Below are 13,371 nucleotides of genomic sequence, written 5' to 3'. Positions count from 1 at the left end.
TGCTTTGAGCCTAAAGGCAGCTTGAAATCAGCTGGCATTAGGAGTTGGGCCCTAGGTTTTTTTTTTTTTTTTTTTTTTGTCTTCATCCTAGTGATCAGCACATCTGGGTGATGCAGTTGAATGAGCGTTACCATGTTGGGTATGTTTCCATTCACAGACCCTACAATGGCGAAGCAACAGCAACACAATGTCTGTGATCACTATCTCTTTTGCTGTTAGCTGACCGGGAACCCATAGGCAGGTCTTTTCACCACAGTGTGACTGACTCACACACCAATCTGGTTTTTGTGCTAACCTCAAGATATGTTGCGAAGGACAAAAAGTTTCCAGGTGGAACTCATGCATGTGAACTTTGGTTCCACATTATGTCCATCAATCTGCATAATGTGTATTTTGTGTGCACCAAACCATGACTTCCGTTGCGTGACAGTTTGGTACTATACACACACAGTTACAGCCAAACTCATGGTCCGGTCTGTATTTACTTCTAGTTGGGGCACTGTCAGATTAATAAAAAGCTCCTGTCAGGTCACAACAGGCTAATCTCTCTATAGGAGACTCTGCACTGTGACAGCTCCCAAAATGTCACAGTATCCTAGTCACCCTGCACGCACATCAGACAAAAAGTTACACACAGTGGTTTCAAATTTTGGCAGGTGAAACTAAGAGCATGCTCTTTTACATCTGTGCTGTGCTATAAAGGCAAGATTTTTTCTACGTGTTTATGCTAAACAATAAACAGGATAGGTGCAGTGCTGTTGTCACAGTTGACCCTTTTACACCAATTATGCAATAAGATTCACACATCTTCATCGACCTCATTATACAATACTGACATGGAGCAGAGAGGGAAGCAGTTTTTCATTAGCATAAGCTGAATGTTTTATTCAAGTCACTGCTTGGGCTACAGCTGCATTATCAACCACACAGATGCAGACAAGGCTAGACATCACTCTTTTCCACGGTTGATTTAATCTAACCTTTGCAAATATTCTTAAGAAACTGTCTGACTGACTTCTTGAGTGATTTAACATGAAACTCTGAATTAGGATTTACAAAGGTAGCAGCAACCAAAAAAGAAAATCTTTCATACAGGTAGACAGAGGTGGATGTACCTGCTAGACCACCAGACTTACTTACTGAGTCTTAATGATTTTTGAAACAGTGTGCTGAGTCCTAACTAGGACTGGCTGTATAAGCATGTCATGGTAATATCTTGACATGAATGATACATTTTGTAGTTTGGGTTTTGGCACCATCAGTATGGCCATGTTACTTAGATACAGCAGGTTATGACAACCTCGAGTTTTATTTTTTCAAACTGGACTGCAGTGTTTCGCTTAGAACTGTATGTTGGCAAGCTAGCAGTATAAAAAAAAACTGAGAGAGAGCCCTGCAGCGTCTGTCTGACAGTAAAAAAAGCATTGTCATTGTCTGTCTAAGGGATAACCACCTCGCCTTTGTGTGCCAGAAGGTGTCCTCCTGTTCTTATAGTGCTGAAATAACTCGGAGAATGTGGCTCAGGCTTAAATCAATTGACAGTGGTCATCACAGTGTCCAAAATTTGACATGACATGACTGGGTCCCGTTTACAGCGTGTGTCAGACAGGCACTCTGGGGTAGTGTAAAGAATAAAAGCTGATCTTCTCTGTTGTACTCTGTCACAGCTGTTTTGCCATCTGTATCCACCTAGTGCCGCAAGTCCATGATTTAACCCTAGAAAATTCCCCTGTGTTCCAAAGACAGATCTTTGGCTGTTCACATTCTTGATCAGTTTTGGTAATCCTTCCAATCACTCATATGGATCTCATTGGATGATTTTTTTTCCAATCTGGACACACCACCCCCTGACCTAAATATCAACTTAGTTTTACATAATTAAATAGGCAACTTGCTGTGAAGTTTTCTGAGCACATTCATGCTTCCAGGTGTAATGAATATTGTACTGTACTGCCAGGTACCAGTCACAGGCCTTTTTGACCTCCTTTACACCTTGTGTCTGGTATCCAGATTGTGTCTAGATCCCATTGACATTTTATTTGAGATCTCATCACTCTCTCCATTGACATTGCAGCCAGAACCGCTCAACCGTTGCTTCAATGGCTCGGTTGCCATATGACTTGCAAAGTTTTGCTTTTACATTTTCGTCATACCAAACTGAAAGCAGACACTTGGGCCTCTAGTTTCCTGGTGCGGCGCAGGGTGGCACAGGGTGGCGAACCCCGCGCAGAGCTAGTTTCAAGCAGCGCAACCCAAGGCGCGCTCAGATTGGTAGTTTGGCAGACTGAGGTGCGCTGAGATGGGTGTGGTGGTGCAGCAGGGCAAGGTGTCGACAGATCCAGCTTGGCGCAGTGCCAGTTTCGTGCCAAAAGGCTTCGCTGAAGCTGCGCTAAAAGCTCGCCAGCTGAAACCAGGTCTACTGTCAGCGCAGGCAGAGCGCAGCCGGTGTAGGGGAAGTTTGGCTGACCGGCAGATCGCGCGCACACGTCACCAAAACCTCGCAGGCAGGTTTCCAGAATGTCAGGCACATTAACAATGCAGTAAATACCCCAAAAGCACTATTCAATGCAACTATCTGCAATCAGCACATAAATGTATCTCTATATCGACTGTCCCGTCACATCTGATGTCAGATCAAAGGGGATTGGCACCGTTTGGCACGCGTAATGGAAACCCAACCTGATTTGATTAACACAGCTGCAAACTAATGAGTTCACATCCCTCTCAGCCAACCACAAACAGCCACAGCATCAGATAGGGAGTATATATTCAGCATCTGTCATCTTAGAAAAGTCAAAAGAAAGATCGAGTTAACAAGGGAAAAAAAAGGGAAAGGACTTTTAAAGAACCTTAAGTTAGTATAACCGAATATAATATACATCTCCTCTATGTTTATTGAGTTGTGTTTGTATGTACGTATATGTCAAATAAAAAATCAGTTCCAAAAAAAAAAAGAAAAGCCAAAAGAAAAGAAACAGAGTGAGACTGCGAGAGAGAAAGAGAGAGCACGTGCACATGAGAGAAACGCAACATTGATTTACAATTGTGGTGACCTCCTCCCAGGCTACCTTTGCATCATCAGCCCATGGAGGTCTGCTCGCAGTTCCGTATATTCGGACACTGTGAGCTTGGACCTCCCAGACCAAAACATCAGTTTCCTCCTGGGAGAAGTTTGGCCGTCTGACGCTGCTGCTCTCTTCTGCCATGGCGAATTGAGTAAACTCTTACGCCTTTGTGCGGTGCAGTTAAGGGCGAGGAGAGGGGCTCATTTGATTGGTGTGATGTGAATTGGCTGTGTAAAACCCACTCCACGCCTTCTCTCCTCCCTTTTTCCAACTTGCGCCAGTAGGAGGGACGGAGGTGGGAAAGAGGAGTAGCTGCGCCAGCGCACACGGTGTGCCAAACTTGCAAAATCTGCCTGGCCACACCCAGTTGGCGAAGCGCAGGTGCGCTACGCCTCCACCTTACCCGGTCTGCGAAACTAGAGGCCTTGGTCTCATCTTGACTCCATCTTTGAGTGTCTGCTGCTACCTCGCTGGTTTGGGGCAGTTGTGTGTGATTAGGTGTCTCGGCCCAGGTAATTTTTGTATGAGAATTGAAAATACAGTTGTATTTACACTTGTGTTTAATGTGGTCACAGTGCATCCCTGACCACCTCCGGAGGTGGTTTGGCCAATTGAATCATCCTGCGTCCTCAATTAGACTTTTACTTTCACGAGGTCAAGCACTATCTGATCGCAATCTGATCACCCAAAACACATTTTAGAGCAAGGTGTAAAGGAGGTCACATATTTGTATTAGGGATAGGTATGAATACTCATTGGGACATCAGTATTCGTTCAACATTTACATTTACAGTACTCGCCGTCCAGCCTCCCACATGTGAACATGGTTGGATTTTGTTGCTGTGTTTTCATTTTAGCATTTTACATCTTTTTAACCGGGGTTATTAGTATTCTGTAGTTTTCTAAAAGTCATGTTTTTGCATTGCAGCTGCCCTTTCTCTTTGTGGGATCCATTACTTTAGAATGTCTTTAGTCAAATGGCGTACTAGGATTTATTTTAAACTAAGTCATAAGTGATAAGGAAGAAATAAGCTGAAAAACTGGCAACATCCTCAGTCTGCAGCAACGCTGATGTGTGTTTATTATACGTGAACAGTCGCTTTTCTCAGCAGACCGTTGCGTATTCTCTATCTGTTGCCTACCCTTGGCACTGTTGTTTATCAGTTGCACTGGGTTACCACAGTGAAGAGCCAGCAGGATCACTGGAATAATTAAAGGTCAGCAAACGGTGCGAGAGATGAGGCCGATGTTAATGAGGCCTGCATGCCAGGCGAGCAGACAGAGGAGGGAAATGGCATGGGAAGTCAGACTCAATGTACAGTAAACATTTCCATAACTCCCATCTCGGTCAGGCAGCGCGCCTATTAAATATTGAAGACAGAATTGTGTGATACTGTGAGATTAGCCTGCAGATGTGGTCATAAAATTGGCAGCAGTTGTTTAAGAACAGGGAAATTTGTGATGTAGAAAGCGTGTGTTGTCATTTGTTTGTTAGCACAGAGAAGAGAGATGTTTCCCACACAGTGTAACCCGTAAATTAAGCATTACCTGCACATTACAGAATCTCATAATATCACAAATTTTCCAAGTTAAACCAGGAGTAATAAAATGTGTTTTACTGGACTATAGAACAGATCTGAGTTGACTCAGTAACTACCTGGCCAAATGCTAAAGAGGCTTAAGTCCACACCCAAACGCACCTACAACGTTTGACTGCAAGATTAAAAACCAAATGCTGAGGCAGTGGGCCTGCTAATTTATGGCTTTGTGATAAAAATGTCCCTGTTGGATCTCTGCCATAATTAACTAACTTATATTAATTTGTGAATTGTTATATTTTAAGGTCAAAGATTTCTTAATTCCCAACTAGCACACAATTAAATCCTGGAAAAAAGATCTAATTCAATACATCTATTCATGTGTTAATTGGCATTAATGCAAAACCTGGCACAAAGCTTTGCACACAGTCATTGGTGGTACATAGAAAAAAAAGGGGGGAAAAAAGAGTTCTGCGTAGTCTCCAGGTGTCTGTCCTTGTCTCTCTACACTTTGTCTGGGTGTATGTCCATGTACCACTGTATAAATCTGGCACTTTGTCCATCTCACTGCTTCAGATTGTGTGCCTTCCCTTATCACCTCCCTGACACTGCCTCGCCTGCCTCTGGCTCCCTGTCAGGGGCCCCCAGGGGTCCCTGTGTCCTGTCAGAGTACCACTGTGCCTGACTTTCATTAGCCAGCACCCCACAGGCTTCGTCACACAGCGTAAACACGCCCCAGCGACACACGGCAAAACAGAGCTGCCCAGACTCACAGCAAAAGGCTATTTTGTCTTTGTGGCTGCCAGCGGCATTGTACAGCAGTGATGGCACGAGACCAAAATTTTTACTGCAAATATCTAAATATATTGATATTGCTTCGATACTGTGGTAAACAAGGAAAATAAATCAAGAATATCCATTTTTGACGTCCATTTTGACCTTTGTGCAGGAGCTTTCATCCCAGTTTTGTATTGGATTGGTTTTGTACTTGACTCCTTGCACCAGTTTTGTAACCAGTTTGTAAACTGGGATCGACTCCAAACGTTTTTGTACTTACAGCAGTATCAAAGAAAGCACTGTTAAGATTTTGGTTGTCGTGCAACACTGCTGCACAATAGCTCTTCTCAGACCACATGGACTGCATGTAGGGATGCTCTATCAGAGTTTTGATAACATAAGAAGCATAGAAACCTGCTACTCTCGCCAACAGTCTTTAGTTGAGCAGATGGTGCTGAAAAAGGGTTTAGATAGAAGATGGATAAGCAAGTAGAGGTTGTGTGGCCACCAGAAACAGACAAGCGGCCTCTTTTTCAGTCGCACTTTCTTTCTCTGTCTCTGTATATATTTGAAGCAATCCCTCCACACTCAGTTGCATCTTTCTTTCTCTTTCTGTCATTCTCTGGTACTGCTGTCCATCTGTCCGTCTTGTCTATTTTTTGGCTGGATGGCTGTGCTTGTGTGCGTGTGTGTGTGTGTGTTCCTTTGGAACATGGTGGAATGTGGTTTGTTATATGGGGGTCATGTTGTGGGGGATGAGTAGGTTATGCGTCCAGGAGGGCAATGCTTCAGCAGTTACATGGAGTCACTATGTACTCCCACGACGAGCACCACACCACCGCCCCCTACTGCTGGAGTGAGAGAGGTAAGGGGGCTTCGGCCACAAACCTGTCAACTGCTGTCCTGCTGATTATTATACGTCCGTCCGTCAGTCAGTATGTCAGTCCGTCCTGTGGCCCTGTTTCGTCCAAAACATGCCTAGAAGTGCTTGCTCTCCTCCCAAGAGGTAGGCCTGGGGTGATGCCATCTAGATAGCAGTGCATAGCACGTTTTGCAGGCAACATACAGTACATTTTATGTCTCCAAGCCCCTCATAAATAGTTGAGGTCTTTTTTAAGCCTGCATGGATTTTGGTTTTCATAATGGCTTCAGGTGCTCCTGAAAATCGCATACATTCAACATCTGTCAAAAATTGTTTTCATTTTAGGTTGACATGTGCACATTGGGCTTTGCACCCAACTGTAGTTGTTGTTACATAAAGTCTGCACTCTGTGTAACATTAGGCCGGGCATGCAGTGCTGCACATTGCCTGGCTCTGAATAATTCAGAAATGCAGCAATACAGAAATACTTTTATGATGGAGGCTTTAAGTACACAATGGCGAAAGTGAATGGGTAGCACTCTAACAGAGTTAAAGGAGTTTTTGAATTTGATGCAACCCTCAGTGTGTGTGTGTGTATGTGTGTGCATTCTGGTGTGCGTCTGTCTGTAGATATGTGTGTGTAAATACTTGGAGTGTATCTTAAAGTGTCACCAGGCTGCTGAATAAAGTCTCGTCAGTACGTGAAAATCTGAGAGAGAGAACAGAGAGAAAAGTCTGTATGTGTTTAAGTGTGTGTGTCTACTTGTTTTTGCTACATAGAGAGGACTGAAACATGTTTTTAACCCACAGAGTGAGGACATTTTTGAAAGAGAGGACATTTTTGCCAGTCCTCACTTCAAAGGACTGTTTGAGGGTTAAGACTTGGCTTGGAAGGTTCAAGCTTCGATCAGGTTTAGATTAGGATAAGGGTTAGAGTGAAGTATTTAGATAAGATGGTTAAGGTCAGGGTAAGGGGCTCAGAAATGCATTATGTTAATGAGTGTCCTCACAAAGATAGAAGTACAGAATGTGTGGATCCGTGTATGTGTGTGTGTGTGCATTGCTTGATGTGAAAACATGTTTCTGTCGATTGTCTCTTTATAATGATCAATCACTTTGCTTCTCAGTGTATCACATCCTTTCAGCAGCACTTTTGTTGATGCACATGTTCCATTGTTTTACATTATATACACTCTGCCGATAAACCCTGTATGATCTGTAGAATACTTGTCCTCCACACTCCTCATCACTGCGCTTACTAAGAACTTTTTTCTTTTTATGGCTTGTCCTCTCACGCCACCATTCTTTCTTCTTTTATCAACAACATTGCTGTTCCCTTCCACAACTCTGTAACTCTACCTTTCTTTCCTGTTTTCTCTCTCACTCCACTTTCTCTTGCCATCGCCTCATTTCTCTCGCCTTGCATCATGTCCACCTGTGCCGCGCTTCTGTGTTTGGCGGCTGCCGCCACAGAGAGTCGTGAAAACTCCTTCAGCCGTTCACGCAGTTCCAGTGTGTCCAGCATCGATCGGGACACCAAGGAAGCTATCACCACGTTGCAGTTTGGAGAGTCCTACGGGCGCAAGAGTGACGTCCTGCCCACTCCGTGTCTGTGGGTGGGCACCAGCTTAGGTGTGGTTCTGCTCATCCCAATGTCCATTCCCATCGACCACGAGGAGAGGATGGAGGAACCTGTGACCATTGGCCCCAGCGGTAAGTCCCAGTGAGACAGGGTTTCATCACAAAGGTGTTAGGAAGCTCACAGAGGCTCTTAGTCATCTTAACCATAATTGTACACACGATGTCCTGCACAAACAGAGATTATTACCAACATTTCTTGTGCACTCACTGAAACAATAAGCCGCTAGAGACTGTGGTTTACAGTGGTTTTAAACATCTGAGGGATGGTGTCGTGCCTAGCATCATTGGGACCATAGAGCAAGTGTGCTAGCAACTTTGCCAGCCTAGTAGCTAAGTTCTTATAGCCAAGCCAGCTACTTCCAGTTTCCCGCTCCACTAACTTAAACGCGGATGAGAAGAATTTAATCATTCTGCTCTTCTAGACTTTTAAATGTTGTTGGACTGAATGGATTAAATCCAGATGGTAAAACCAGTTATTTTGTGGGGTTTTGATGCTCAAGAGAACGTATCCACTGATTTACATAAGTCTCTTTCCCTTGTGAAGCCTATGGGGAAAACAGCGGTTGTGCTCTTTTGCTCCGAGTCCAATACAACAATAGGCAACTAATTGGTGCCGTAATACTTAAATTTTAATGTGGTCATAGCTTATTGATTATTGAGTATTTTACAAAAGCTGGCTCAGCCAATGATATGTAAGGACTGGAACTATTTGTTTTATAACTTGGTTCTACCACCACATTAAATAATATAATCTAGTCCAATCTCGTCTAATGTTTACATAATCTGGCTAAACTGTTATCTTTTTACTTATTTGTGACAATGTTCCCAGATCTTAGCAATACTTAGGTGAGTACAGTATTATCATATAACATATAATGATTATGGCCAACTTTAAAAATAAGACACATATGTTGTAATAGATCAGAGTTGTTCTAATAGAAAATCCATTATACACCCCAAAATCCCCCTTATGAAAATTACTTGCACCAACATTCACTTAATAACAAAATCAAGACAAAGACACAGTTATTACAAAGCTGAGAAGCACTACTTCACATACCACATATTAAAATCTAACATGAATTTATCTGAAACTATTCACTCATCATAACTGTTAAGCCATTAACCCATCCAATGCTATTTAATTTTCAATTCAGGGTTCACCTTTTTATTGAATTTCTGTTCTTGATGGTTTCATGTTCCACATGACGGACAAAAGGCCTAATGAGGATGTTTGAGTGTGCATGGTGAAAATATAAAGGGACTGTATTGTATGTTCTCCATTTCGGTGTTATTTAACTATTTGTCATGAAACTTGCACAGTGGAAAACTGGTGTATTTGGATTATAATGGAGCCTCTCTAAACTGCAGGACCAACTCAAAGTGATCATCAATTTTGTCAGCAAAAAATGTCCAGACTGAATTTGTTAGACTCATCTTAAAATATTTTGCATGTGACAGAGGTTCAATCCCCTTTGGACATCCCCACATTTGATGAAATATCATTTGATCAAAGATCAAATGTGAGACAAAAGACAAAAGGTCAGACGCTGTCATAAATGTGACTGCTTTTGTCAATACAATATTGACATAATATCACTATATGAAAGTGATATTGCATTTTAGCAAATAGTTCCTCATTGGGAGTCATGGTTTTGACCACCCAACAAGTGCAGATAAGACAATATTCAGTTTTTGTTTTTTTTTTTTGTTGTTGTTTTTTTATCTTATTTTGGTCTCAGCCACAGGGTTCCCACAGTCATGGAAAACCTAGAAAAGCCTTTGAATTTCACAATCTCATTTTCCAGGCCTGGGAAAGTCATGGAATTAGTAAAAATGATTGAAATTTTGAGAAAACCAGAATGGAATTTTGTTGTGTAATTAATTATTACAATTATCATACAGGGATAGCCGTAACATAACAGCAAATTTATTTCCTGTATGTTAGCCACTGACATTACATAACTCTAATATGTGTCAACTTGGGGCTGCATGACATATCATTTCAGCACTGATGTTGCAATGCACAATAGTCACATCGAAGGACGTGCAATGTCAAGTAAAGCAAATAAACTTGCTTGATACAAATGGAAATTTGTATGGTTCTCATTTCCCATGACTTATACCGGCCAAGTCGTCTGCTTTTAGATGTTACGTGCATATGTGATGTAGTACAGCGCCATTTGTTATGGGAAGTGAGAATCTCCTGCGTGTGTAGAAAAGTACCATAACCAGGCTGGTAAGTGCAGCACACACAGTTAGGATGTGCTTCAGTAATGAAAATTTTATTATGGATCCTTGAAAAGTCATGGAAAAGTTTTGAAATTTTGTCCATGAAAATGTGTGGGAACTCTGCAACCAACATCTTTCTGTTTAGCCACTAAATGATCCACCATTTTCACCAGCCAGTCACTAAATGTGTTTTTTGGCTGTTCCAGGTTGGCTGAACAGGTAGTGTGCAGTGGGTTTATCTGAGCTTTGTTACTGAAAACAGCTGTCAGCTGCATTTGGAGCCTAGTTAGCCTTTTGCAATCCTTTCATTTTCTATATTACTGTGACATGAACTTGCAATTTCGCCACTAATGATGTAGGATACACTCACTTTAAAAATGCAGGACACTCATCCGTTTAGTGAAACATTAGATTTCATCTCAATTCCACTTGTGTGTTTGACACAAAACGCTCACTCAGAATGATAAATGTTGAGGCAATGCAAAGCTTTTAAAATAAGAGCAGGTAATTTACCCAGGATTTAAATGCACTGTGTGAGCAGCATTTCAAAGCTAAAATCTCTGTCATGCCTAAGGACTTGTAAAACCATATTTATTTGTAATAGAGGGAAATTTGTTGTCATGGAGAAATTTGATGAGTATTTGTCATGCATGATCTTGCACTGACTTCATTCTGTACTCAAGAACAAGGATAGATTTTGTAGTGCCGTTGTGTTTGTACTCTGACTAAACAAAACTGAGCCACTCACAGATGCATTACCAGCCCAGAGACCTTGCTGTGTGCTGAAAAGGTTTCTTACTCACAGTTAAAACTTCAATAGACCAAAAGATTCAAGCCCTTTGAAGCAGCAGTTGTTCTCTTGAGACTGAATGTACAAGAAACGAGCTTATTATTGGAAGGTCACAGTTTCAGTTCCTCGGAAAAAATGGTGAACAGAAAGGCAGGTATTGTTGAACTCTCTCTGTGTGCTTTCAAAGTGCTTCTTTGGACTGTGGATTTTTTCTTATGCAGTAAATGATGTATTTTACAAAAATGTCAGGAAACTCCAGAGAATGTGTAAACAATTGAATTATTTAATAGATGACAGCTGATAACAGGTTATAGTGCATTAATGTGAACCTCTGTGATTGTTTTACATCAAACATTCATACTATCATTCTGAGTCTCAAGTTCAAGTTCAGCTAAGCTAAATTTAAGAAACAAAGCAATACAATAGGATTTATGACATATGAAAAGACTTCATTCTCACGCGTGTCAAGCTTAAAAGGTCTATTGGACTTAAAGCTTAAGTAACAAATATGTGCCACTGCTCTGACTTATTTTCATTTCTGCATTTTTCACATTTATGACCATCTTGTCACATGGAAATGTGCTTTAGCTTTGGAAATTGTAGTTTTTGATTTCATGCTGGCCTCTACCCTCTGTTGACTCTGCCCAAACACTCCTAGGCACGGTTCTGATGCTGAAGGGCTCGGTATTGCGCTTTGGCTTCTTGGACTGTATGGGAGCACTCATCCAGAGCCCCTACGAGGTTTGGCGGGACCTCAATGCCCCTGAGGACCCAGACCGAGTGCGGAAGCGAAAGCTGGTCCACTTTTCACCATCATCCTCCCAGGACACCTTGGGAGAGGGGCATCTGGCTGTGGTGTGCTCCGAGAGGCAGGCCAAAGTATTCTTGATGCCCTCGCAGTCTTGCCTCTTTGTCCACAATATCACAGAGTCATCCTTTGTACTGCGAGCCGACGTGGTATCTGTGTGCAACAGTGTGTGCCTGGCCTGCTTCTGTGCTAACGGACACGTCATGACACTCAGGTATAACCTTCAAGTTCTCATATTCTTATCTGAAACTTACCTGTTTACCTGAAATGACCATGATAAACTGTATTCCCAATGTAAATACTTTGGCTTAGAGCAGAGTTACACAATTAATCCTATAATAACTGAGATCACAGTTTTGGCCTTGACAATCAATTAGCCTGAGCTGCAATACTGATGCGTTGCTTTTAGAGCGTCTGTGCTGATGCATTTAAAAAAGTGAAGGTTAACTCTGTATAGTGTGATTAAATGATTCATTTGAAAATACTGTAACAAACTGATCTGTGTCTCTCTAAGACATCTCTGACCACAGGCAAGAATGTCTGCACATCATGTAACTACACTGTCTATGTAGGAAAAATTGCTTTGTACTTGGTTGGATGTCAATTAGTGGCACCTTTGTCCAATGTTACTTATAATTCTTACCTCTAGGAATATTGCATGTGATTTGTGCATTTGAAGAACACTGTATTTATAGTTGTGATAGGTGCCATATGTGACTAAGTTTTCCAAAGATGGACAAAAAATTGTGATAAACAATCTACAGATTAGATTAGTTTTGAAAATCAAAGTTATTGTGTTTCTTATAACTGTATTGCCCAAATCTGGTGTCTAACTTTGTCTTATTTTCCTCGCCCTGCCCACAGTCTGCCCAGTCTAAGACCGCTGATGGATGTCAATTACCTGCCTCTGACAGACATGCGCATTGCAAGGACCTTTTGCTTTACCAACGGGGGGCAGGCTCTGTATCTCAGCTCCCCAACAGAGATCCAGAGAATTACATACAGCCAGGAGATGTGTGACAACCTGCAGGTTAGCACTGCAGTTTGTGGGTGTTGTGTCTATCTATCTATCTATCTATCTAGCCATCTAATCTGTACCTAACCTTCATATATCAGTCTGTTTATCGGTCCCTCTCTGTGACATGCAATGTCTCAGAATGTCGCTTTTTTTTTTTCGCTGTTTTTATGAAAGGCATCCATGTGCTGTATGTCGTTCACATTAAGACCATTCTTATTTGCTTAACTGGCAATTTCACATTTTCACATTTTGATTCTGAGTTCAGAAATCCATTGGTGCAGTTAATAAACAGGTGCCAGTATTCTCACCCTTGTTGAAGCCCAGAGCTGAGAGAGGCCATTGGAGTGAAATGTCACACCTGTCATGTGTGGCGTAAACTCCACCAGGATGATTGTGTCAATATGATTTTACAGTGTGTGTGTGTGTGTGTGTGTGTGTGTGTGTGTGTGTGCGCGCGCGCGCTGTAGCATATTCATAGGTGTATTTCTTCTTTAGAGTCTTCACTTCACACTCACTAATGATACCAGACATCAGTGGAGCTTTTAACATGATGTTGCCATAGTGCCACCTACAGGCAACAGCAGTTAATCAGATTATGGTCTGGTTCTCCCCGTCGTTGAGAAAAAATTGTCACAAAGGC

The 13,371-nt window shown here is 42.0% G+C and overlaps 1 protein-coding gene across 11 annotated transcripts in view; it reads left to right on the top strand.

The window, feature by feature from the left end:
* stxbp5l (syntaxin binding protein 5L) overlaps positions 1–13,371 on the top strand; it is a 185,575-nt gene that overhangs the window by 168,007 nt on the left and 4,197 nt on the right. For 6 of the 11 annotated variants that reach the window (XM_049593232.1, XM_049593228.1, XM_049593231.1 and 3 more), the window contains 3 exons: positions 7,716–7,955; positions 11,564–11,927; positions 12,578–12,743. In XM_049593232.1, coding sequence (XP_049449189.1) covers positions 7,716–7,955; positions 11,564–11,927; positions 12,578–12,743 — 770 coding nt within the window. Of the gene's footprint in view, positions 1–6,143; positions 6,246–7,715; positions 7,956–11,563; positions 11,928–12,577; positions 12,744–13,371 lie in introns of all 11 variants that reach the window. The other 5 variants (XM_049593226.1, XM_049593223.1, XM_049593225.1 and 2 more) reach the window with 1 other exon arrangement.

Source organism: Epinephelus fuscoguttatus, linkage group LG13 (assembly GCF_011397635.1).
Source record: "Epinephelus fuscoguttatus linkage group LG13, E.fuscoguttatus.final_Chr_v1".
NCBI lineage: Eukaryota > Metazoa > Chordata > Actinopteri > Perciformes > Serranidae > Epinephelus > Epinephelus fuscoguttatus.
The sequence above is the reverse complement of the archived record's forward strand: the minus strand, read 5'-3'. Positions and strand labels throughout refer to the sequence as shown.